The sequence below is a fragment of the Carcharodon carcharias genome, chromosome 25 (assembly GCF_017639515.1).
Source record: "Carcharodon carcharias isolate sCarCar2 chromosome 25, sCarCar2.pri, whole genome shotgun sequence".
NCBI classification, from domain to species: Eukaryota; Metazoa; Chordata; class Chondrichthyes; order Lamniformes; family Lamnidae; genus Carcharodon; species Carcharodon carcharias.
Genome location: NC_054491.1, coordinates 26,204,813 through 26,231,898, shown reverse-complemented (window position 1 = coordinate 26,231,898; position 27,086 = coordinate 26,204,813). Strand labels below are relative to the sequence as shown.

The following is a 27,086-nucleotide window of genomic DNA, read 5'->3' as shown; positions in this document are numbered from 1 at the left end:
ATCATCCCACCCCACATCAAAGTTACTGCCCACATCAGTGGGAAAGCAGAACACGTCTGAACAAGTGTGATATGCAGACGTCAGGACTTACCATTAGGGCCTTGCTCACATTGCAGACATCCGAGGAGCAGAAGATGCTGGAGAGCCCTACAGCTATCGGACCCTGGGGGAGCACGTGCATCGCACGCTGGGTGGATCCTCTTGGGCATGGCTTGATCCTAAGGCAGCTCAGAGAAGGTGGGAGGTCTCCATTGAGGGTCTACTTTTGGGAGATCAGTCATGGGCTGCTACAGACGATTGTCAAGGTGGTGGTGAGGAAGGTATGTCAGGGGGGTGAGGTTGGGAGGGGAAGAACAAAGATGTCGGGAGCCTGAAGTTGGTTGAGGGGAGGGAGTACATGGGAGGAAAGTGTAACAGGTGAGAGGTGGATAATTCTTGGTAAGCAAGGGGGTGATAGGTTATCGGGGTAAGTGGGATGAAGATTTCAGGTTATTATCAGATCAGTCATGATCTTATGAAATGGCAGAGCCGGCTCGAGGGGCTGAATGGCCTATGCCTGCTCCTTGTTTGTATGTTCATATGAGAATACAGCAACTGAGGAGGAAGGTGTAAGGCAACGAATTTGGAGGGGGGCAGGAGTTCAGAGTAGGGGGGCAAGGTTTCGGGGCGAGGAAGGAATTCGGGGGAGAAAGGAGTAAGTGGTGGAGATGTCCAGGTGCAAGGGTCTGTGGTGTCAATGCCTACCTCTTGGGGAATGAGATGAGGGTGGGTGTGGAACGAGGGAATGGTGAGAGCGAGAGAGGGCAGAGTGAGCTGGTAGGGTGGGAAAGCGAGGGTATGATGGTGTCTGAGACAGACACAGACACTCTGTGGGGAGGAAGAGGCCAGGGAGCTCAAAGTGGATGGGGGTGGGATTTTCGGGAAGGTAGGGAATGTGCACGTTTACCTGTACATTATTTAATGAAAGGGAATATATTTTCAGATTATAAAGTGACAAAAATGTGTTCATCCATGCAACAAACTGTGATCAGAATTTTCTAGACCTACCACTTCTAGGTGCTGCCCTGACATCTGCAGCAGGGGTGGAGACAGTCTGTGCAATTGTCGGCCCTGTTGCTTCTGATGATTTTGGTGTGTGCCCACTGAAAGGCTGAGGCCTTGAGGGCCGTGGTTTGCTTTGGCTATCCTCCTGTGGGCCAGCTGCTCCCACTGCGGTGACAGAGGATAATGTTGAGGGAGTCACAGGCAAAGGGGACTTGGAAGGAGTGCGCAGCCTCTGAGATTCCTGAGTTGATGACCCAGGGGTGTCCAACTGCCGCTTCTCCTCCTTTTAGGTGCCCGAGGGCCCCGGCCTAACTCCTTGAGGGGAAGGAGCCCCTGGAGGGAAGTCAAGGTGCCCTATTTCCCTCTTGTGTTGCCACTGCAGAAACTCACCCATGGCTACCGCGACGAAGAGCAGGTCTGTGCGCATCTCCACGTTCTGCTGGGCCAGAGACTCCATGGCATCTACCATCCTTCCCACGGAGACCCCCTTACATGCACATGTAGACAGCACTTCTTCAGAGAGCAGGCAGACACACTCCTCCTACTCACATGTTGAGGGCTTCCAGCAGCTCTGTGTGATGTTCCCCCGCCTTCTACTGACTCTCCACGATGAGTTGGAAGGCTTATTCCAGAAGCTCATCATCTGACTCAGACCTCACAGATGCCTCTTCCCCAGCAGTCCTCCGAGTGCCAGGGAGCTTGGCTGAACCTGCCTCCTCCTGCTTCGGACATGCGTCCATGTGGTGACCACAGATAGTGAGCCCGAGCCTGCTCTAGTTCTAGGTCCCACCGAGGTGTGTCTCTGCACTGGTGCAGGGTGTGGGTAAGCACTGTGACGGGTCTTCCAGGCTGCTTATTTCCAGGTCTTCATTGGAGGGGATGTCCTCTTGGCTGGAGGTGAAGATGTGGATGGAGCTGAGGGACTGGCTAGCTGAGGGTGTCGGTCACTTGGCAGAGCTCCCTGTGAACCAAAATAAAGATAATTAGTGCATGGCAGCAGAGTCAAAAGCAGGAGAGGGAGCACTCACAGTTGTGTCGAGAGAGGGATGATGTGGTGCAGGATCCTCACGTGAATGTTCGCAGCCGAACTCACCATCGCTACAGGCACGGTCCACATCCTCACCAGTCAGCACGATGGCACTCTCCTCAAAGTGAGTGAGGGGCCTAATGTGGACCACTCCACACCTGGTCTGGACCTCTCCCTGCTATTGTGAGCCAGCTTCTCCTGCATGAAAACAGATGGAGAGAGTGTGAGCAGGACACACGGCACTGAGTAGAATGTTTGAGTGGTGAGCGGAGCCATGGATGGGATGAGAACATGAGCTCCAGAGGGCATGAGACTGATGGAGTTGTGAAGGTGTGTGTGAGAGCTAGTGGTGTTGCTCCTTGAGATGTGAGACCCCTGTGGATGTGGGATGGGTTTGTGAGTGTGTGAGTTGAGGGCAATGAGAAGAGTAACTTACCCTGGCAGAACAGATGAGACCTCTTCTTGCATTGGATGGCTGTCCTCTTTTGCAGGGCGTTGGCACTGACCACCACTGCCACTGCTTCCCATGCTGGATTGGTGACCTTGCTCACTGGCCTTGGCCTAGAGTGGAGGTGGGGGGGGTTGTAGTGGACTTTGTGGTTGGCCATCATGGCATCCAAAAGTCATTCCACTGAATCAAGAGACTGCAGTTTTCTGGCCTTTCGGAGCCATGCCTTCTGTGCAGCAGTCCTGGGCTGGAAGCATTGAGAGGTGTGTGCATGGCTGCACTTTAAATTTGGCACCTGGCATGAGGAAGCAGCAAGGTAACGGCATGGCAGGTGAATCAGAGGCTGCCTGTCAGCGAAATGGCATGTTTCCCAGGAATGCAAGATTAATGAGGCGGGATTGGGACGATACGGCATGAAAAGTTGTCATTGCGGCTGGTGGGTGAAAAGTTCTTTCTCCTGCCCATGACCACACTTGGTGCAAATCTGGGATAAATTTGTCCATTGCTGTGGTCTGACCAAAACGTCAATGGTCGTTTCATGCCAAGTAACACAAGTTAAGGCTGTTTACCATGTCGTACCTGTACTTAAACTTGCTGCCACCTGTTTTCCCACCACTGCCACCATGTTGTGTTATTATAATGATATAATACCATGGGCTTATTTACTGTACAAGACACAAAGCACCAATTGCTCATAAGGGATTGGGTGAACATGCTGTGAGTTCATTTTTTAAGACCAGGTACATGAGAATAGATATACACAAGAATAAATCTTGAAAGCTGCAGAGCTGTGTGTGTGCTCTGCTCAAAGCAAAAGTGAAACTAAGACTGGATCACATGGCACATTTCCCTTCTATTGATGTTATGCTGATATCCCTTAAAGGGATGTTGCAAGATCAGCAGCAATAAAATCCATTGCTTAACAGGCAGGTTCCTCAAACCCGGAATATATGGATTCAAAGTCAGGAAAACTCATTGTAGCTTTAGAGAGGAGACTTTATAACCCAGAAGAAGTTTGGGCTGTTCCAGAGAAGGGATCTGTGTCCCATATTCCCTGGAGTTCAGCTTCTCTCAGTCTGGAACAGGGACCAATAGCAATGCAGGAGGAGTAGGGCCGATTAGGAACCTAAAAGGGAATTTACACATGGATGAAGGGGCCATGTCTGAGATATTAAATTAATACTTGGCATCTGTCTTTACCAAGGAGGTAGATGCCACCCAGACCATGGTGGCAAACGAGAAAACTCTGTCACCAGAAGGATTCAAAATTGATAAGGAGGAAGTGTTGAATAGACTGTAGGTACTTAAAGTTGACAAGGAACTTGGACTGGATGAGATGCATCCAAGGATTTTGAATGAAGTGAGCGTAGAAATTGCAGGGGCACTGGCCATAATCTTTCAGTCTTCTCTAGACTCAGGGGTGGTGCCAGAGGACTGGAGAATTGCAAACATTACTCCCTTGTTCAAAAAAGGTTGTAAGGATAAGCCCAGCAATTACAGATCAGTCAGTTTAACTTCAGTGGTAGGCAAGATTCTAGAAACAATTATTCGGGATAGAATTATTAGTCACATGGAAAAATGTGGTTTGATAAGGAAGAGCCAGCGTGGATTTCTAAAGGGGAAATCATGTTTAACTAACTTGCTGAAGTTTTTTGAAGAGTTAACAGAAAAGGTCAATGAGGGTAATGCTGTTGATGTTGTGTACATGGACTTTCAGAAAGCATTTGATACAGTACCACACAACAGACTTATGAGGAAAGCAATTGCTCATGGAATAAAAGGACAGTGGGTACAAAATTTCGCTGAAAAATAGGAAGCAGAAAGTGATGGTCAATGGATATTTTTTGGGCTGGAGGAAGGTTTGTAGTGGAGTTCCCCAGGGGTCGGTATTGGGACCCTTGATTTTCCTGACATATTTTAATGATCTAGATCTTGGTGTGTGCAGGGGACAATTTCAAAGTTTGCGGATGAAAATTAAGCTTGGGAGTGTTGTAAACTGTGAGGAGTACCATGTAGAACTTCAAGAGGACATGGACAAGTTGGTGGAGTGGGCAGATAGGTGGCAGATGAAGTTCAATGTGGAGAAGTGTGAGGTGATGCATTTTGGTAGGAAGAACATGGACAGACAATATAAAATAAGGGGTGAAATTGTGAAGCGGGTGCAGGAGCAGAAAGATCTGGGTGTATATGTGCATAGATCATTGGCAGGACATGTGGAGAGAGCAGTTAATAAAGCATCCTGGGCTTTATTAATAGGGGCACAGAGTATAAGTGCAAGGAAGTTATGTTGAATTTATGTAAGACACTTGTTAGCTTCTCCTTCCCCTTAACCCCCTACCTCTTTAATTCCCTTTCCCCAACTCCACCCAACCCCTCCCCAACCCTACAGCCCCTTGTAGCTCCTAACCCCTTCCCCCCTCCATAACCCCTTCCAAACCCCCACCCCATGCCCAACACATCCAGTCTTTAACAGGGTCAAAATTCAGGCCATTGGTCCCAAGTCCCAGGACTTTAAACTAATTATTGTTGGGGAGGATTCAATTGAACGGAAATTTAAAAAATCAAAAAGAAACAAGGGAACAGACCTGCAGGGTTGTGAAGCAGTGAATGATAATCAAGGTGTGACAAGAAGGGGCAGAAAATATAAGCAGATGAGCGCAGCAGAAATTAGAACCAGAATGAGTAATAGTGGTAAAACGTCAAAGCTTAAGGCTCTTTATCTGAATGAACAGCATGTGTAACAAGGTAGATGAGTTGACGGCACAAATAGAAATAGATGAATATGACTTGATAGCTATTACAGAGACATGGTTTCTGGGTGACCAAGACTGGGAACTCAATATTCAAGAGTATTCAATGTTCCAGACAAATAGGCAAAAAGGAAAAGGAGGTGGGATAGTTTTGTTAATTAAGGAAGGTATCAGTGCAGTGGTGAGTCATGATACAGATGCAATAGATCGTGACGTAAAATCAAGTTGGGGAGAAATAAGGAATAGCAAGGGGAAGAAGTCAAAGGTGGGACTCATCTGTAGGCCCCCGAAGAGTTGCCTCACTGTAGGACAAAGTATAAATCAGGAAATAATGGAGGTGTGTAAGAATGGTGCTACAATTGTCATGGGTGATTTTAATCTGCATATTGGCTGGAAAAATTTGCTAGAGTTCTTTGAGGATATAACAAGCAGAGTTGATAAAGGGGAACCAGTAGATGTTGTGTATTTGGATTTCCAGAAGGCACTCAATAAAGTGCTGCATAAAAGGTTATTGCACAAGATAGGAGCTCATGGTATGGGAGTAATGTATTAGCAAGGATTGAGGATTGGTTAACACACAGAAGACAGAGAGTCAGGATTAATGGATCTTTCTCAGTTTGGAAAGATGCAACTAGTGGAGTGCCACAAGGATCAGTCCTAGGGCCTCAATTATTTACTATCTATATTAATGACTTGGAGGGGGATGGCGGCAGAGTGCAATGTATCCAAATTTGCTGACGATACAAAAATATGTGGGAGGACGTGTTGTGATGTGGACATAAGGAATAAGGGGATATAAATTGGTTGAGTGAATGGGCAAAAACTTAGCAGATGGAGTTTATTGTAGGAAAGAGTGAGGTCATGCACTTTGGTAGGAAAAATCAAAAAGCAGACTATTATTTAAATGGAGAGAGACTCCAAAAAAGTGCAGCACAGAGGGATCTGGGTGTTCTTGTGAATGAAACATTAAAAAGTTAGCATGCAGGTGCAGCAAATAATTAAGGAGGCAATGGAATTTTGGCCTGTATTGTTAGGGGGTTGGGGTTTAAGAATAGGAAAGTCTTGTTACAACTGTACAGGGTATTGGTGAGGCTGCACCTGGAGTACTGTGTACAGTTTTGGTCTCCATATTTAAGAAAGGATAAACTGGCATTGGAGTCAGTTTAAAAGAGATTCACTAGGCTGATTCCTGGGATGAAGGTGTTGACTTATCAAGAACAGCTAAACAGGTTAGGCCTTTATTCATTAGAATGAGGGGTGTTCTTATTGAAACGTACAAGATTCTGAGGGGGCTTGACAGAGTAGATGTCGAGAAGATGTTTCTACTAGTGGGGGAATCTTGAACTAGGGGACATAGTTACAGAATAAGGGGACACTCATTTAAAACTGAGGTGCAAAGGAATTTCTTCTCTCAGAGGATAGTGAATGTCTAGAATTCTCTACCCTAGAGAGTTGTGAAGGCTAGATTACTGAAAATATTTAAAGATGAGCTAGATAGATTTTTGAAATATCAGGGAGTTGAATGTTATGAGGAGCTGACACGAAAGAGGAGTGAGGCCTGGGGCAGATCAGCCATGATCTTATTGAATGATGGGGCAGGCTTGAGGGGCCAAATGGCCTACTCCTGCTCCAATTTCTTATGTTATTAGCTGGCTCCAGATGCAAGGGCCAATGAATGGGAGGGAAATGAAGGGATCTGAGTGAATTCTATTCTGGTTCTTTGAGGAAGTGACCAGCACATTATGATGTGGGTGATCTGATTTCAATCAGATTTCTGACCCTGTCCAGCAGCTCATTTGGCAGAAAGAGGATCATCGGCAATGGACTGAAGTGTAGGAACAAGATATTAATGATGAGTAGAGGAAGTGTTAACACAGGGATTGCTCCATGTGAGGATTGCTGCTGTTCACCCTGTTTATAAATCATTGGGATCTTGGGTCATCACTTAGCAAAATGACAGATATCAGGATTTCTTTAGCTGAGAGAAATCTGTGATACGTTCTTGATAACTCACCTATTTCTGCAGAAACAAGTTCTGGAAAGGAAAAGGAGAAAATAATCAAAGTGAGATTCCAGGAGTGAGTGACTTGGTTCACAATATCAACAACTGGGTTAAACTCCCTTTCTGCATAACCTCATTCACCCAGCCATACCTGAAATCTGTGGTGTCTCCAAGGTGGCAACCTTCTTCAACCAGTAACACTTCAACAACAACATGCATTTATATAGCATCTTTAACTTGATACAACAATCCAAGGTGCTTCACGGGAGCACGACCAATCAAAATCTTACACCAAGCTATATGTTCTTTATTCTTTTATGGCATGTGGGCATCGCTGGCTAGGCCATCATTTATTGCCCATCTCTAATTGCCCTTGAGAAGGTGGTGGTGAGCTGCCTTCTTGAACCGCTTCAGTCCATTTGGTGTAGGTCCATGCTGGTGTGTGCTTCCAAAAGCTTTGCCAAGGAGGTAGATTTTAAGGAACAGCTTAAAGGAGTGAGAAGCAGAGAGGTTTAGTGAGGGAATTCCAGACCTTAGGGCTGAAGTAGTTGAACATAAGAATATAAGAAGTAGGAACAGGAGTAGACCATTCAGCCCTTCAAGCCAGTTCCACCACCATTCAATACCATCATGGTTGACCCTGGGCTTCAACTCCACTTTCCCACCCATTCCCCAAATCCCTTGATTCCCCATATCCCTTGATTTCCTGGGAGACCATAAGTCTGTTTATTCCAACCTTCAATGTATTCAACGATGGAGCATCCACAACCCACTGGGGTAGAGAATTCCACATTCACAACCTTTTGAGTGAAGAAATTTCTCCTCATCTCAGTCCTAAATGATCGGCCCCTTATCCTGATTCTGTGACCTCGTGTTTTAGATTCCCGGACCAGAGGAAACAATCTCCCAGTTTTCACTCTATCAAAACCCTTCAGAGTTTTCTATTTCCCAATGAGATTGCTTCTCATTCTTTAAATTCCAGAGAATATAAACCCAATTTATTCAGCCTTTCCTCATAGACCAACCCCCTCATCCCAGGGACTAATTTAGTCTGTACCCCCTTCGCTGTACCCCTTCCAATACAAGTATATCATTTCTTAAATGTGGAGACCAAAATTGCACACAGTTTTCCAGATGTGGTCTCACCAAAACTCTGTACAACTGTAGCAAAATTTCTTTATTCTTGTACTCTAGTCCCCTTGAAATAAAGGCCAACATGCCGTTTGTCTTCCTAATCACTTTCAGTACCTAAATGCTAACTTTCTGTGCTCCTTGTACAAGCACATCCAAATCTCTAACTATCAAAGGTTCAGCTGTCCAGGATAAAGAAAGTTTAGGATGATGGAGAAGACCTCAAATATGATGATGTCCAGAGAGGCAGTGCTAGGATGCCCACTATGGGGATATTGTGAAATAGCCAATATACTTGTATGTGTACACCCGAGTTCCTCTGAACATAAACATTTACAAGTTTCTCGCCTTTTAAAAAAGATTCTGCTGTTCTATTCTTACAACCGAAGTGAATAGCGTCACACTTCGTCCATTACACCCCTTCTGCTATCTTGTTACTCACTTAACCTGTCTATATCTCTTTGCAGCCTCTCTGTGTCCTCCCCACAGCTTATTTTTCCACCTGGCTTTGTATCATCAGCAAATTTAGATACATTACTCTATCTCTTCATCTAAGTCATTAATATAGATTGTAGATAGTTGAGGCCCCATCATTGAGCCTTGCGGCTCTCCACTATTCACGGCCTGCTAACTCAAAAATTCCTACTCTTCATTGCCTGTCCGTTAACTATCCATGCTACTATTTCACCACCAAATCCATGAACCCTTATCTTGTGTATTATGCTTTTGTGTGGCACCTTATCAAATGCCTTTTGGAAATCTAGAAATATTACATCTACTGGCTCCCCTTTATCTACCCTACCAGTTACATTCTCAACAAAACTTGGATAAATTTGTCGAATGGGATTTTCCCATAAATGAATGCCTGATAAAGGCACAGCCACCTATGGTGGAGAGGTTAAACACTGAGACATTCTCATTGCCAAGTGGATGGTGCATAGGATGGGATGGGAGAGGGGTGGGGGGAGGGGAGGAGTTAGAGGATCGGGGGGAGAGGGTGGGGTGAGGAGAGGGCAGGGGTAAGGGAGAGGATAATAGAGGGAGGAGAGGTGATAAAGAAATGGGGGGAAGGGAATGGGAGTGGGCATTTGAAGGGGAGGGAAAGGTTAGGGGCGGGGGAAGAAGGGAGAGCTGAGGGAGAAGGAAGGAAGGGGTGGGAGAGGGGAAGGGAAGTGGAAGAAGGGAAAGGAAGGGGAGGGGTGACATGGAAGGGAGGAGGTGAGGGGGTAGCGAAGGGGAGGGATGGGTGTGGATTAAGAGAGAGGATGAGGGAGGGAAAGGACTGGAATATTGCTTCTTAGATCAGTATGTTGTGAAATCTACTAGGGAATGGACTATTTTAGACCTGGTAGTGTGTAATGAAACAGAATTAATTAACGACCTCATAGTAAAAGATCCTCTAGGTAAGAGTGATCGTAGCATGGTCGAATTTCACTTTCAGTTTGAGGATGAGAAATATTGGCCTGAAACAAGGGTGTTAAACTTAAATGAAGGCAATTACAAGGGTATGAAGACAGAGTTGGTTACAATGGTCTGGGAAAATAGGCTAAAAGGTAAGACAGTAGAGAAACTGTGACAGACAATTAAGAAGATATTCCTTAACTCTCAAGGAAGATATATTTCATTGAGAACGAAAGATCCTATGAGAAGGATGCACCATCTGTGGCTAACTAAGGATGAAATCAAACTGAAAGAAAAAACATACAATGCTTCAAAGATTAGCAATAGGCCAGAGGATTGGAAAAGTTTTAGAAACAACAAAAGGCTTGACTAAAAGAATAATAAAGAGAGAGAAATAGGAATATCACATCACAGAATCACAGAATCAGAATCACAGTGCAGAAGAAGAAGAAGAAGAAGAAGAAGAAGAAGAAGAAGAAGAAGAAGAAGAAGAAGAAGAAGAAGTGAGAAACACCTGACCTACCTATCTAACCCCATTTATCAGCACTTGGCCCATAGCCTTGAATGTTATGATGTGCCAACTGCTCATCCAGGTACTTTTTAAAGGATGTGAGGTAACCCGCATCCACCACCCTCCCAGGCAGCGCATTCCAGACTGTCACCACCCTGTGGGCAAAAAGGTTTTTCCTCACATCCCCTATAAACCTCCTGCCCCTCACCTTGAACTTATGCCCCCTTGTGACTGACCCTTCAACTAAGGGGAACAGCTGCTCCCTATCCACCTGTCCTTGCCCCTCATAATCTTGTACACCTCGATCAGGTCGCCCCTCAGTCTTCTCTGCTCCAACGAAAACAACCCAAGTCTATCCAACCTCTCTTCATAACTTAAATGTTTCATCTCAGCCAACATCCTGGTGAATCTCCTCTGCACCCCCTCCAGTACAATCACATCCTTCCTATAATGTGGCGACCAGAACTTCACACAATACTCCAGCTGTGGCCTCATCAAGGTTCTATACAACTCCACCATGACCGCCCTACTGTATGAGATAAAAATAGCAAGAAATATGAAACCAGGCAGCAAAAGCTTTTACAAGTATATAAAAAAGAAAAGAGTAGCTAAAATGAAGGAGGTTGAGGGAGGGAGGGAGGTATCAAGTAGGCAGGAGTGAGGCAGTGAGGGGGGGGGCGGTGGGGGGAAGCAATAGAAAAGCATAACCTGATGTTTAGCTTTGTTTTATTCTGAAAAGTAATTAGTAACTAGTATAACTATTACTAACTAACAACATTTTCATATCCAGCGACCCATAAAAGGGCCTTTAGATCTTTAACTCTGCTTTAGCCTTTAGAAAATTCCAGACTTCTTGCTGTAAACCTGGCTAATTCTGTGTAAATGGGAAAGGCAGTGGGTGATAGTGGTCTGGATCTTCCAATACACAGCGGGACAGAGCGGACTCCTCCTGTTCCTGAGGAATTGCCGGGGAGACAGCATATTATTGTTGGCAATTTCGGGAATGCTGCAACGACAGTCGGGAGAAGGAATCCTGAATGTCAACAATAAGATCTCCAGCAAAATCCCAGTGTCTTCATTGAGTCTCTGTCCTGAATTAGAAACCAGCTGCACCAACACTGATGCCCTTGGGTCTTTGTTTAAAATGTGTGTTTTTGTATCTTGCTCTGTATGAGTTGCTCTGGTGTCTTATCCACCCACCTCACATCCGTCTAATCAGGTCAGAGCACAGACGGGGCTCCCCTCCCCCACCTCCCCTTTACAATGGCAGCTGCCGTGGTACAAACTCTCTGTGCAGTTTGTCTCATTACTGGGGGGGAGGGGGGATTCTGAGCAACTCACATGTCCCAATGTCACCGCTCTCCAGCAACAAGCATGGGATGTCAGAGTTCCAACACCACAAATTGACTCCCCATCCACACACCCTGAGAGGCCCTGCATTAGGGGGATAGACCCTGCTCACCATCCTGACTTGGAAATATATCGCCGTTCCTGAACTGTTGCTGGGTCAAGATCCTGGAATTCCCTCCCTAACAGCACTGTGGGTGTACCTACACCATATGGACTGTAGTGGTTCAAGAAGGCAGCTCACCACCACCTTCTCAAAGGCAATTAGAGATGGGCAAGAAATGCTGGCCTAGTCAGCGATGCCCATATCCCAAGAAATAATTTTTTAAATTTCCAACTTCTCAATAATGGTTCTTGAGTTGAGTGTAATTCAGCAAAACCAGAATTATTTAAAATGTAAACCAGATTAATGGACACCAGGTCTAAAATCCCTTGGGCTCTGGTAGATGTACTTTTTCTCTCAGGACAAACCCAGAGCACATGAAGTTTCTTAACCCTCTTCCTCCTGAACGTCTGCTCGTCAAGGAGCCTGGTAGGGGTAACAGTTTATGAAAGGAGCTCTCCGTGCCGCACTGTACTCACACGGGATGTGAGGGTGGAGCTGACAGCAGTGTTTGGGGTCATGTCAGTGCTGAATCTGGAGGCGTGCACAATGCCTTCATTTTACCACACACCCCCTACACAATCTACTTCCTTGGGTACGAGAGACGACAGATCACAGGAGCCAGTTACAGGGAATAAGGTCATGTTAGCACTCTGGCTCTGACACACTGACACTCTGATGCTCTGACCTCCTGGCATGGTGGTACAATGAATGAAGGCAAGTCACTCTTTCAATCTGGTTCTTTCTCTCTCCAGATTTTTTCCCACTTTTCTAACTCTGGGACGACTTGTTCTCTTCTGGTATTTGACTGGTTTAATTTTAAAATGCCTTTCTGTCGGTTGCATTTAAAGAGGTTAACAGGGAAATGTCATGGTGATATTTGGGGTAACTTGGAAAAACCAAATCTGGAAATTACTAAATTGTAAGAGTTGGAGCAAAGAGGAAACTGCAACTTGTAAAAGGCAAACTTAGTGTCTAATTTTAGGGAATTGGTCACAAATAGAGAGAGAATCACATGGAACAGACACTATGGTTAAGTAATGATGAAGAGAGTTGGGTGGTGCTGCATTGGGAAACATGCTGGGCCGAATGGCCTCCTTCTGTGCTATTAAGATTCTGTGATTCTGTGATGATGAAGAGAGTTGGGTGGTGCTGCATTGGGAGTTTTGTCAATGTGTGAAATTGGTCTTAGCAAAACTAAAAACCTTCCATCACCTGAAGATCTCCTTTCCTTCATTGCAACTACAGAGTGAATAACCCAATATACCAAACTCTTGTCAAAACACCTTATTTACTTTCTCAAAACCCCTCATAATTTGGAACACCTCTATCAAATCTCCTCTTAACCTTCTCTGCTCTAGGAGAACAATCCCAGCTTCTCCACAAAGCCAAAGTCCCTCATCCCTGGTCCCATTCTGGGAAATCTCCACACCGTCTCCAAACCCTTGACATCCTTCCTAAAGTCTGGCCCCCAGAACTGAACACGATCCTCCAGCTGAGGCCGACCCCAGCTTAGTAGACAGCTTTGTATAACTTCCTTCTTTTATAGTCCTTGCTTCTGTTCATAAATCTGAAATCCTGTACTTTTTTAAAAACAGGCTTCTCAAACACATCCAGCCAACTATTACTGAAAGTGAACACACCTCCAACACTCAGGAACTCAGTATTAATAAAATGACACTACATAACTGGGATTTAACACAAAACCCTTACAGGTGATGCTGATCATTCAACTGAATCTAATTCACTAAAAAGATCCCATCAACCCCCTTTACAACTGTAATGATTCCTTAACTGAGGTTGATCTCCTCGATCACAAAGTTTATCCTGTAACTGTCCAATCATCAGCGAACATCCCTACTTCTGACCTTACGATGTAAGGAAGGTCATTGATGAAACAGCTGAAGATGGTTGGGCCGAGGACACTACTGAGGAACTCCTGCAGTGATGCTCTGGAGCTGGGATTACTGACCTCCAACAACCACAACCATCTTCCTTTGTGCTAGTATGATTCCAACCAGCGGAGAGTTTTCCCCTGATTCCCATTGACTCCAGTTTTGCTAGGGCTCCTTGATGCTACATTCGGTCAAATGCTGCCTTGATGTCAAGGGCTGTCACTCTCACCTCACTTTTTCCTTCCTTTAACTACCTTACATCCCTCGATAAGCATCACTTCACAGACCCTGTCCCTCATGTTCCCTGATCATTGCTCGGGGTGTCTCTGTCCAGAGCCAGTACAGAGTAGGTCACAGCCCCTGTGACTGGTAACTGCTGTTTGGCCCTCTCCAGTTATTGGACATGTTTAGTGTTGAATTCACTCTGAGAAATTTCCTCTGATTGACAGACATTCTGCTGAAGTTACACCAAAAGAGAGAACGAAAGAGTCAAGGAAATCTAACCTAGAAAGTGGAGCAGGAGTTTATTCCATGTTAACAATTTATCAACAGTTACACACAGATTATCAAAAATAGAAGGAAATTTAACCAGAGAGACAAAGTTTGTGATTCTAGTAGGAAAGGTGTATCTGACCAAACTGCAGGTGTTAAATAAAATCTGTTTTTAAATTCCCAGTGGACACTGGCAGTAATGACTCAAACTCTTCTGCCTTTGAGTCAGTCTGAATTCATTTTCCATCTCCGGCTGTGTTTCAGTCTGAGGGCTCAGTGACAGAGAGCTCGCAATCGCAGAGTCTAACTAAGGTCCAAATCCTGGGAGAGAGGTCTGTAAATCGGCACAACCTTCACCATCTCCTCCTGTCCTCATGAATGACTGGACTCCCGACCCATTACAGCTTGTAGGGGAGTTACAGACACCAGGGACCCAGTGACACCCAGGATCCAGTGACACCCAGGGCCTGGTGACACCCAGGACCCAGTGACACCCAGGATCCAGTGACACTCAGGATCCAGTGACTCTCAGGTTGCAGTGACACTCAGGTTGCAGTGACACCCAGGATCCAGTGACACTCAGGATCCAGTGACACTCAGGTTCCAGTGACACCCAGGATCCAGTGACACTCAGGATCCAGTGACACTCAGGTTCCAGTGACACCCAGGATCCAGTGACACCCAGGATCCAGTGACACCCAGGGCCTGGTGACACCCAGGGCCCGGTGTGCTGGGACACAATTTGGAACTAAGAGCCTTTTCCTAGCTACCGTCTCCATCTGTTCTATTTGCTGTTGAAAAGGTTAAAAATATCCAGTGTAAGAGCAGGAGCTGTGGACTAACTGAGGCTGAAAATCACTGCTTCATTTCAAAGCTGCATTGTTGCCTTTATTAACTCCAGAGGGGCCACTGTCTGATACTGATACTCAGGCTGGGGCAGTGGGGAGGGAGGGGGGGTTCATCTGGGAGGGGAGAGGCTGACACTAGTGTCACCTAATGTGGGATGCCCACACCCTCCCAGCCCCTCTATCTACTCCCATTACCCTCCCTGCGCCCCCCTCATCCCCCCTAACCTCTAACCTCATTACCCTTTGTTTTATTCATTTACAGGATGTGGGTGTCACTGGCTAGACCAGTATTTATTGCCCATCCCGAATTACTCTTGAGAAGGTGGTGGTGAGCTGCCTTCTTGAGCTGCTGCAGTCCACGTGGTGTAGGTACACCCACAGCGCAGTTAGGGAAGGAGTTCCTGGATCTTGATCCAGCGACAGTGAAGGAACAGACACAATCTGTAACCAACCCCACCCCAACAACCCCCTGCCCCCCTCATCTCCCCACCCTTCCTTACCTCCAAGCCCGCCTCACTCCCTCCCCCTAACCCTATTTACCCTCCCTAGCCCCGGGAGTATAAGGGTCTGGTATATACAGGGTTAATGGGGTACTGCCCACATAGTGAAGTAATAAGGCACATGACCCAGAACTAGGATCAGTGTGGTGTTGGCCAGAGATGTGTTAAGACCTAGACTTGGAGATAGCTCCTTGCCTGTACCCATGACTGTATATCTGTATCTTGTTACAAGTAGTTAATAAAGACTTGCTGTTAACAGACAGGAGACTGTGGGAGGAATTTTACACCCACACAGTTTATGGTCATACCAAAGTCAATGGATTTTCGAACGGCTTGTCGCGTTTTGAAGCTCCACCCTGCCCATGCCCCACCCCCACCCCACCCTGCCCCACCCCCACCCCGCCCCCACCCCACCCCGCCCACACCCCCACCCTGCCCATGCCCTGCCCCCACCCCACCCCGCCCACACCCCCACCCCGCCCCCACCCCACCCTGCCCCCACCCCACCCCGCCCACACCCCCACCCTGCCCCACCCCCACCCCGCCCCCACCCCACCCCGCCCACACCCCCACCCTGCCCATGCCCCGCCCACACCCCCACCCTGCCCACACCCCCACCCTGCCCATGCCCCGCCCACACCCCCACCCTGCCCCACCCCACCCCGCCCACACCCCACCCCGCCCACACCCCCACCCTGCCCCACCCCCACCCCGCCCCCCCACCCCACCCCGCCCACACCCCCACCCTGCCCATGCCCCGCCCCCACCCCACCCTGCCCCACCCCACCCCGCCCACACCCCACCCCGCCCACACCCCCACCCTGCCCCACCCCCACCCCGCCCCCACCCCACACCGCCCACACCCCCACCCTGCCCATGCCCCGCCCACACCCCCACCCTGCCCCACCCCCACCCTGCCCATGCCCCGCCCACACCCCCACCCTGCCCCACCCCGCCCCACCCCCACCCCACCCCGCCCACACCCCACCCTGCCCATGCCCCGCCCACACCCCCACCCTGCCCCACCCCCACCCTGCCCATGCCCCGCCCACACCCCCACCCTGCCCCACCCCACCCTGCCCCACCCCACCCTGCCCCACCCCCACCCTGCCCCGCCCCACCCAGCCCCACCCCCACCCTGCCCCACCCCACCCACGCCCCGCCACACCCCACCCTGCTCTGCCCCTGCTCCGCCCCCACCCCCACTATGACTGGGCCATAGTTTCTCGATGGGGTTAGGCTGACTTTTGAATTCTTGGGGTGTTCGCAATGCAGTTTTGATATTGAAGGTGGGGTCGGATGGAAGTGTCTCTCTGAGCAGAGGTGCATCAATTTATTTCTTGCTCCTGTGCTCCAATTCGCTGTATTCCTGTCTGTCAACTTTTTGAATTCCCTGGAACAAAAAGTGAAGGAAGTTCAAAATCCTGGAATTACAAATCCCTCAATAAACAACCAATCATCTTTCGGGAATGTCACAGAATTTTCTCTCCCTCTCAAACTGGAGGCCCCACTCGATCTAGGATTCAGCTCCCTGGGTTTTACCCCCACCTCCACCTCCCATCTCCCACTCCCCACCCCCCACCCCCCACCACCATCTCCTAACTCCTATCTCCTAACTTTAACCTAAAAACCAACCTCACCCTTCATACACTTCGAGTAGGGCTGATTGTCGAGAATTGGCTGCATTTTCCTCTCCGTAACTAAACAACACATTGGGTGTGAGGACTTTCACTGTCCATCTGACTGAGCACCCACAACCATGAGAAGCACAATCTGAGCCTGGGATCTTGTTGCTCTCCTGGGCTCAGTACCACACCCAGTGGTACATTTCCTCACCACCCATTGGGAGAAGGTTTGGACTCTCCATTGAAACGTAGTTGTGGTTGGACAGAGTTCAGAGATCCACATCAAGACAGGGTTCCCAATCCACAGTGTTCACTTACTGTGTAAACAGGATTTGCTTCATCATTCAGGACCAGGGCCTGCCGGTCAGAAGCTGCAGAAAAACAAACAACTTTCATCAATCAGAAAGAAAAACTTGAATTTCTCCACCGCCATTATCCACCTCAGTACATCCCAAAGCACCTCCCAGCCCATGGAAACCTTACTTCAAAGTGCAGTCACTGCTGAAATGTCGGAAATACATGAGCTAATTTACACACAGCAAACTCTCACAGACAGCAATGTGATAAGGATAATCCAACTGACACCACACAACAGTGCAGCTCTCCCTCAGTACTGACCCTCTGACAGCGCAGCACTCCCTCAGTACTGACCCTCTGACAGTGCAGTGCTCCCTCAGTACTGACCCTCTGACAGTGCAGTGCTCCCTCAGTACTGACCCTCTGACAGTGCAGTGCTCCCTCAGTACTGACCCTCTGACAGTTCAGTGCTCCCTCAGTACTGACCCTCTGACAGTGCAGTGCTCCCTCAGTACTGACCCTCTGACAGTGCAGTGCTCCCTCAGTACTGACCCTCTGACAGTGCAGCATTCCCTCAGTACTGACCCTCTGATAGTGCAGCATTCCCTCAGTACTGACCCTCTGACAGAGCAGCTCTCCTTCAGTACTGACCCTCTGACAGTGCAGCTCTCCCTCAGTACTGACCCTCTGACAGTGCAGCACTCCCTCAGTACTGATCTTCCGACAGTGCAGCACTCCCTCAGTACTGACCCTCCAACAGTGCAGCACTCCCTCAGTACTGACCCTCCAACAGTGCAGCACTCCCTCAGTACTGACTCTCTGACAGTGCAGCACTCCCTCAGTACTGACCCTCCGACAGTGCAGCACTCCCTCAGTACTGACTCTCTGACAGAGTCAACCCTGTTTCCTGGTTAGTTTTTTGCCCTTGTGAGCATTTTTCCACCAAAGGGGCTCATTCCCCTTCCATCCTGTGGAGGGTTTCTCCCTCCATCCCCATGGAGTTGGTGACCCAGGGAGGGATGGAGACTCCATGATGAAGGAGTCCTCGAGGTCTCCAGCCTGCCTGAGCAGTGCTCACTTCCTGGGCTGGTGGGAGGGGTCAGCATGGAGAATCCCACCTGCCCCCCCCAGCTGGATGGTGCCACATGGACTGTCAAATCCAAACTGGGAGTGACCCTGGGGTGAAGAAGCCTTTCATACCTCGGTGAATCTTCCCTTTGGCAGGAGTGGAAATGCTGTAAACTGCCACAGCAATGAGAACGATGGCAATCAGATCTCCGACCACAATCCCCACAATTGATCCTGAGTCAAAATCCACACAGTTCTGGCAACCTGCAACCAGAGGCAGAAACAAACATATCATCAAAACCATGGGTCAAACCTCAGGTCACACAAGGGGTCAGAAATCAAACCGACATCCAGTGAGAAAGAAACCTCATCAGCACAAACTGGAATCTAAATGTCTTTCTCTTTATCTTCCTTCCCTCCTCTCCTGAAGATGCTGACTCTCACTGGGGGACGAGTCCCCTCCTCTCCTGAAGGTGCTGACTCTCACTGGGGTACAGGTCCCCTCCTCTCCTGAAGGTGCTGACTCTCACTGGGGTACAGGGTCCCCTTCTCTCCTGAAGGTGCTGACTCTCACTGGGGTACAAGTCCCCTCCTCTCCTGAAGGTGCTGACTCTCACTGGGGTACGAGTCCCCTCCTCTCCTGAAGGTGCTGACTCTCACTGGGGTACAGGTCCCCTCCTCTCCTGAAGGTGCTGACTCTCACTGGGGTACAAGTCCCCTCCTCTCCTGAAGGTGCTGACTCTCACTGGGGTACAGGTCCCCTCCTCTCCTGAAGGTGCTGACTCTCACTGGGGTACAGGTCCCCTCCTCTCCTGAAGGTGCTGACTCTCACTGGGGTACAGGTCCCCTCCTCTCCTGAAGGTGCTGACTCTCACTGGGGTACAGGTCCCTCTCTCCTGTTGGAGAGGGTTTAGGCATAGGGAGGGTACCAGACATTGACACACCAACCACCAGCTGTTGGATAGCAAAAGGGAAATTGGGCATTTTGTTTAACAATGAGCATCTCATCAGAATCTGAACAATAATAGCTCAACTGCTGGTGATAAGAAATGGCAAGTAATTGAATAGCACTTTCGCAGAGGCTGCATGTGGAGGATGGGCTGAATGGCCTCTTCCTGTGCTGAATGAGTCTGTGAAATATTCCTTGCACAAATGAGGAAAGACCTTGTATTACCTACTTTTTATGAAGATGATTGCTCGTTGAGAATCATTCACGCAGCTATATTCCCCGAAGAAATTCTCTGTGAGTTTCGATATTTTCACTGATTTTGAGGAAGTTTCCGTCATTTCCGACTCTCCAGCTTTGCGGATTTTTACATTACCTTTGACACAATGAAGTTCAATCTGTCTCCCGACAGAATTTAATGCTGAGAAAGACAGACTTGCATTTATATAGCGACATTCACATCCTCAGGATATGCCAAAATACTTTACAGCCAATTGACTATTTTGTGACATCAAAGCTGCTAACTTACATTCCTATGGCTTTTGGAGTTTAGGGGTCATCCCCTCAGCTCCCTATCAAACCCCTACCCCACCCCCCAAACCCCACCCCTCCCCGAAACACTCCCCCACACACACATCCCTACCTGCCCTCCCCCATATGCACACCCCTCCAGCATCCTTGCACCTGACCCCTACCCTCCCTAAAAACCCCACCCCTCCAAAAAACCCTCCCCCACCGCTACCCATCTCTTCCCCAAAATCCTCCCCCACCCCCAATCCCTCCCCATGTACCCCCACACCTCCCAGGCCAATAGCCCACACTACCCCACCCCTCTCCACCCTCCCCCACCCTTCTATGCTGACAACCCTCTCACAATAATCTACTGAAATCTTTGTGGTCCACATTCCTCACCGAATTATAAACATGTGGATTCTTCCAAAGGTTTAACATGGTTCACTAACAATGATACAGAGAAGACACTTACTGATTTCTGCATCCGTGTCTCCTGTAAACAGAAAAAAAGAAAATATGTCAGTGAGAGAGTCAGATTGTCAGAGCGACAATCAAAATGTCAGAGCGGGGTTCATATTGCCAGAGCGAGAGTCACATTGTCAGAGCGAGAGTCACAGGGTCAGAGTGAGAGTCACATTGTCAGAGTGAGAGTCACAGGGTCAGAGTGAGAGTCACAGTGTCAGAGAGAGCGTCACATTGTCAGAGTGATAGTCACAGTGTCAGAGCGAGAGTCACAGTGTCAGAGTGAGAGTCACATTGTCAGAGTGAGAGTTGGTCAGAGTGAGTCACAGTGTCAGAGTGAGAGTCACATTGTCAGAGTGAGAGTAACAGGGTCAGAGTGAGAGTCACATTGTCAGTGCGAGAGTCACAATGTCAGAGCGAGAGTCACGGTGTCAGAGTGAAAGTCACATTGTCCGAGTGAGAGTCACAGGGTCAGAGTGAGAGTCACATTGTCAGAGTGAGAGTCACAGGGTCAGAGAGAGCATCACATTGTCAGAGCAAGAGTCACATTGTCAGTGCGAGAGTTACAGGGTCAGAGCGAGAGTCAAATTGTTAGAGTGAGAGTCACAGGGTCAGAGTGAGAGTCACAGTGTCAGAGAGAGCGGCACATCGTCAGAGCGAGAGTCACATTGTCAGTGCGAGAGTTACAGGGTCAGAGCGAGAGTCAAATTGTTAGAGTGAGAGTTACAGTGTCAGTTCGAGAGTAACAGAGTCAGTGCGAGAGTCACAACATTAAAGCGAGAGTCACAGTGTCAGAGTGAGAGTCACATTGTCAGGGTGAGAGTCACAGGGTCAGAGCGAGTGTCACAGGGTCAGAGCGAGAGTCACATTGTCAGGGTGAGAGTCACAGGGTCAGAGTGAGAGTCACATTGTCAGAGTGAGTCACAGATTTAGACTGAGAGTCACATTGTCAGAGCGAGAGTCACAGATTTAGACTGAGAGTCACATTGTCAGAGCGAGAGTCACAGATTTAGACTGAGAGTCACATTGTCAGAGTGAGAGTCACAGATTTAGACTGAGAGTCACATTGTCAGAGTGAGAGTAACAGGGTCAGAGTGAGAGTCACAGATTTAGACTGAGAGTAACAGGGTCAGAGTGAGAGTCACAGATTTAGACTGACAGTCACAGGGTCAGATCGAGAGTCAAATTGTCAGAGTGAGAGTAACAGGGTCAGAGTGAAAGTCACATTGTCGGAGCGAGAGTCACATTGTTAGAGTGAGGGTCACAGGGTCAGAGCGAGAGTCACGTTGTCAGAGAGTCACGGGGTCAGAGCGAGAGTCACAGTCTTAGAATGAGAGTCACATTTTCAGAGTGAGAGTCACATCGTCAGAGGGAGAGTCACAGGGTCAGAGTGAGAGTCACATTGTCAAAGCGAGAGTCACATTGTCAGAGAGTCGCAGATTTAGAGTGAGAGTCACAGTGTCAGAGTGAGAGTCACATTGTCAGAGTGAGAGTCACATTGTCAGAGCGAGAGTAACATTGTCAGAGTGAGAGTCACATTGTCAGAGCGAGAGTCATAGTGTCAGAGTGAGAGTCACATTGTCAGAGCGAGAGTAACAGGGTCAGAGTGAGAGTCACATTGTCAGAGTGAGAGTCACATTGTCAGAGTGAGAGTCACGTTGTCAGAGTGAGAGTCGCAGTGTCAGAGAGTCACATTGTCAGAGTGAGAGTCACATTGTCAGAGCGAGAGTCACATTGTCAGAGCGAGAGTCACAGTGTCAGAATGAGAGTAACAGGCTCAGAGGGAGCGTCACAGATTTAGAGTGAGTCACATTGTCAGAGTGAGAGTCACATTGTCAGAGCGAGAGTCACAGGGTCAGAGCAAGAGTAACAGGGTCAGAGCGAGAGTCACATTGTTAGAGTGAGGGTCACAGGGTCAGAGCGAGAGTCACATTGTCAGAGTCACAGATTTAGAGTGAGAGTCACAGTGTCAGAGTGAGAGTCACATTGTCAGAGTGAGCGTCACATTGTCAGAGGGAGAGTCACAGGGTCAGAGTGAGAGTCACATTGTCAAAGCGAGAGTCACATTGTCAGAGAGTCGCAGATTTAGAGTGAGAGTCACAGTGTCAGAGTGAGAGTCACATTGTCAGAGTGAGAGTCACAGTGTCAGAGTGTGAGTCACAGGTCAGAGTGAGAGTCACATTGTCAGAGTGAGAGTCACATTGCCAGAGCGAGAGTAACAGGGTCAGAGTGAGAGTCACAGACTTAGAGTGAGAGTCACAGGGTCAGAGTGAGAGTCACATTGTCAGAGCGAGATTAACAGGGTCAGAGCAAGAGTCACATTGTCAGAGCAAAAGTCACAGTATCAGAGTGAGAGGATTCACTGTGTTAGCAATCCTAGGTGAATAATTTGTCCTTCACACAACCTCATACCTAGGTCCAGTTATAGCATGAACTTGAGTAAGGCGTGAAGGATAAAATCTGGAATAATTCACACAATACTTAGAAGCAGTGATGAGGTCTCTGTAATCTGAGAGGTGGTGAAATGTTCTGATGGAGCAACGTGTTGGTAAAATGAGTTGGAAGAGAGATTCAGCTCTGAAAATGTTGTATCGTTAAGGAAATGGAGGATGTTACTGACTGCAGTTGCAGAGAGTGGTTCCTCCTTCCAATCCACTGTAAGGGCTTTGCCTAAAATTTTCTGGAATCTACTACTTATTGGCCAGGCCCCAAAGCAAACTCTTTAAATCATAAATCCCATTGACAGAGGATCCAGGTTGCCTGAGATGGATAAAGACTGAATTTAGACTGGGCGAGGAGTAAGGCAGTGTCTGTGCTGACAATTTATGGTTTATAATTGCGGGGAGGCAGCCAAGAGCTAGGTTTGATTAAAATCATAGAACCACAGAACAGTTACAGAACAGGAGGAGGCCATTCAGCCTGTTGTGTCTGTGCTGGCTCTCTGCAAGCGCAACTCAGCCAATTCCATTCCCCTTCCTTTTCCCGATAACCCTGCAAATCTTTTGTCTTCAAATATTTATCCAGTTCTCTTTTGAAAGTCATAACTGAACCTGCCTCCACCACACTCTCAGACATTGCATTCCAGACCCTAACCACTCGATTGACCCTCCCTACCCCACACTCTCAGACAGTGCATTCCAGACCCTAACCACTCGTGTAAAAATGATTTCCTCATGTCCCCATTGCTTCTTTAGACAATCACGTTAAACCTGTGTCCCTCTGATTCTCTCCTTCTGCCAATGGAAACAGTTTCTCTTGATCTACTCTGTCCAGACTACTCATAATTTTGAATACCTCTATCAAATCTCTTCCAAAGATCTCTTCTCTAAGGAAAATATTCACAGCTTTGACAATCTACCCACATAACTGAAGTCCCTCATTCCTGGAACCATTCCTGTAAATATTTCTTTCACTCTTGCCAACATCTTTTCTAAATGTGTTGCCCAGAATTGTATACAATACTCCAGTTGAATCTGAATCAATGTTTTATAAAGGTTCATCATAATCATCTATAACTCTATCTATAAAGCCCAGGATCCTTTAAGCATTGTAAAGACTCAGTATGAAAAGTAAATTATATTTCACTCTAGTGTGGACTGGTTAAGCCACGTGGCTGATCTTCCTGAGCTGCTATGACTCTCTGCGACTCAATGCTGACCATAATCGCAACACAACCAACATAATCAGGCATTTTTCCTTAATTTTTAAAAGAGAAAATTCAAGCTACAGTCTCTTTTACTGATTACTGAACACAAAACATCTTGGTAGTCCTATTATTCTGTGAGACAGACTGAAGTCACAAAAAGTTATAAGAACAGAAGAGGTTCAATGGGTGATTTTGTTCAAAATTTAACATTGATTTTCAGGACCAACTTGGACTGAATATTTGAAATAGAACATTGGAATCACAGACAGGCCCAGACTGGGGAAGGGTGACAGAAAATACTATGGAAACAATTGGATTTTTACACCAATCTGAGAGTTTCACACTTTTACTAAAACTAACTTTTTATTACCAGGTTTTTAAAACTGAATTCAAATTCTCAAACAGTAGAATTTTAACTCTTTACTGGATTATCTGCAGTCACGATGAGACTCACTTCACAGGAACAAGTACCAAATTGTTCTAAACTCCCTCTATTTTGCATGTTGGACCTTGTGTTGGTGACTGTCACACAGGCTGATATGTAACCTCCCTTATACACATTGTACAATAACCTCCCTTATATACACTGTACAATAACTTCCCTTATACACACTGTACAATCCTGCTTTTCCTGCCCTACTTTAACAGGTGTTGCATTGTCATACGAGCAATAGAACTAGGATCTGAAGTAGGCCACTCGGCCTTTCAAGCCTGCTCCACCATTCAACTCCACATTCCCATCTACCCCCGATAACCATTGAAATGTAATTGGAATGAATTGCTAGAATTGTTTGATACAAAAAACATAATTACCAAGGTATTGGAGAAAAAATGTACAAAATTTCTCCATGAGGTTCCTGTCCAATCAGTTAGCCATTTATTTGTGAATTGTACATCCTGACCTGGGTAAGAATCTTCTAGAACAGAGGAGCCCGACAGTCAGTGCAAGCAGGAGAGAGAATGAGATTAATCAACGAGAGAGAAAGATCTTGCTAAAATATGTTTCACAATCTCCAGATGACCCAAAGCGTTTTATAGATAATGAAGTATTTTTGAAGTGTAGCCGTTGTTGTAATGTAGAAAGTTTCAGTTTAATGCAATCGTTAAATAATATTTAAATGAGACAAAACACTTCAAATTCGGAAAGAATCTGATTGAAGGCAGATTAATCGCTCTTCAGCGAGAATGGGCATTCCATCAACAACAGGATTAACCCTTTCCATCCTGGATCGCTTGCCAATAACGAGCCTAATTTCTCTGAAGGCGAGTTAAGGGAGCTCGCTCAGTGACTGCTTCGCAAGGTGAAGGTGGAGTTTAGAAGCTGATGCTTGATGACTTCATCACAATCGCTGTTATACTGCTCTTATCAGCAGCCCCGCTGATAGAATCTGACAGTACTGCCTCTCTTTGAGCAGAGCTACTTAATGGAATCAAGAATTTATTCAGTACAAGCAAATTGTCGATTGCATTGAAAAGTTAGACACTACTGAGAGATTTGTAATCCTGTGCACGTTCTTTCATAACTACAGGACATCTCAAAGTGCTTTACAACCAATGTAGTTAAAATGAAGTCTAATCACTGCTGTGATGTAGGAAACAGTGATTGCACACAGCAAACTCCCACAAACAGCAATGTGATAATGACCAGATTATCTGTTTTAGTGATGTTGTTTGACCAGGGCACTGGGAAGAACGCCTCTGCTTTTCCTCAGTGCCATGGTATCCGAGAGGGCAGATAGACTTAGCATCTCATCCATAAATTGGCACCTCCAGGAGTGCAGCACTCCCTTGGTACTGCACTGGAATGTCACTCAAGGTCTGCAGTAGGTCTTAGACACACAAACTCTGACTCTGAGGCCAGTCTTTATTGAAATGGATGTTTTACTTTTCCTTTGCAATTAGCGGCTTGTTCACTGCTCATTATCCTCCAAAACAGGGGATAATGAGATCAACACGGCAGCAACAGTGGGAATTCAGTCTAAGCACCAATAGCTTGAGTGTCCTTTTAAAAAACAACTTGAATGGTTCTTGCCCTAATGTGTTATTATCAAGAGAGCGTTAACATGGGCGTGTGAAGACACACACCTGTTCATGAGGGATGTGAAGACTATTTACAATAGTGAGCAGGAACGCTGAATATGAGGCAATATTGTGTGAAATACAGATAGGGAAGATCAACTTTAAGGTCTCAGGACAGAACAGGTTAGATTAGGTGATGGAGCAATGAGATTTTAACAGAGCGAGGATGCAGGGCGAAGGCAGAGCAATGAAAGGGGTGGTTGGAGTTGAGGAAGACAGAGAGTGCGGAGAAGCAGAGGGAGAAAGTGTTTGTACAACACACTCTGCATCACATGGTATAATATTAGTGTAAATCACATGCTACAGTACCAGTGCTGCAGCCTAATATTTAGCGGTGTGAGTAATGTGTTCCAATATCAGTACAGAGTCAGCAGTGTGTTATACTATCAGTGCCACATCGATAGAGTATTCCGGTATCAGTGGCGGTTTATGCTGCGGTTGAGCCTCCAGCTCGCTCTGTGTTACCAGGTGCTCAGGAGAGCAATGCTTGGGGTCCCTCTGCCCTGAATTCCCTGGGTGCACCCCCACCCCCAGCTCACCCTCACCGCAGGGCAGACATAGATTGTACACTGTCAGAGGTAACAATCTATACCTGGCCTGTCAGAAGCTGTTTACTCATTTTCAATGCTTATTTTTGGCAATTGGAGTTTGACGGTTACACCAAGCCTGAGCAGGGATGTGACGTTTCAGCAGAGACAGGCAGAATCTCAATATCTGATAAGAACATCACCTCCCACACACTCAGCCACCTCTCACGCTCGCACAGCACCTTCAACTTCTTCATCTCCCAGCTGTGGGTGTTCACTCATTGCCCTTTCGTCTTTGTCTCTCGCCTGTGTGAGAGCACAGAGCAGATATTACTCAGTCTGGGCTAAGTCAATACAGAGTCTTCATGCTCGGGAAGGAATGCTTCTGGGGCAGAACCTCACCATTCAGAAAGATCCCAGCCTG

The 27,086-nt window shown here is 47.2% G+C and overlaps 1 protein-coding gene across 6 annotated transcripts in view; it reads right to left on the bottom strand.

Annotated features, from left to right (window-relative positions):
- LOC121269479 (T-cell surface glycoprotein CD3 delta chain-like) overlaps positions 1-27,086 on the bottom strand; it is a 58,755-nt gene that overhangs the window by 15,559 nt on the left and 16,110 nt on the right. For 3 of the 6 annotated variants that reach the window (XM_041174057.1, XM_041174060.1, XM_041174058.1), the window contains exon 3: positions 7,284-7,304. In XM_041174057.1, the coding sequence (XP_041029991.1) occupies positions 7,284-7,304 (21 nt within the window). Of the gene's footprint in view, positions 1-7,283; positions 7,305-16,686; positions 16,893-17,442; positions 17,496-18,621; positions 18,754-19,667; positions 19,871-20,420; positions 20,442-27,086 lie in introns of those variants that run through there. The other 3 variants (XM_041174054.1, XM_041174056.1, XM_041174053.1) reach the window with 2 other exon arrangements.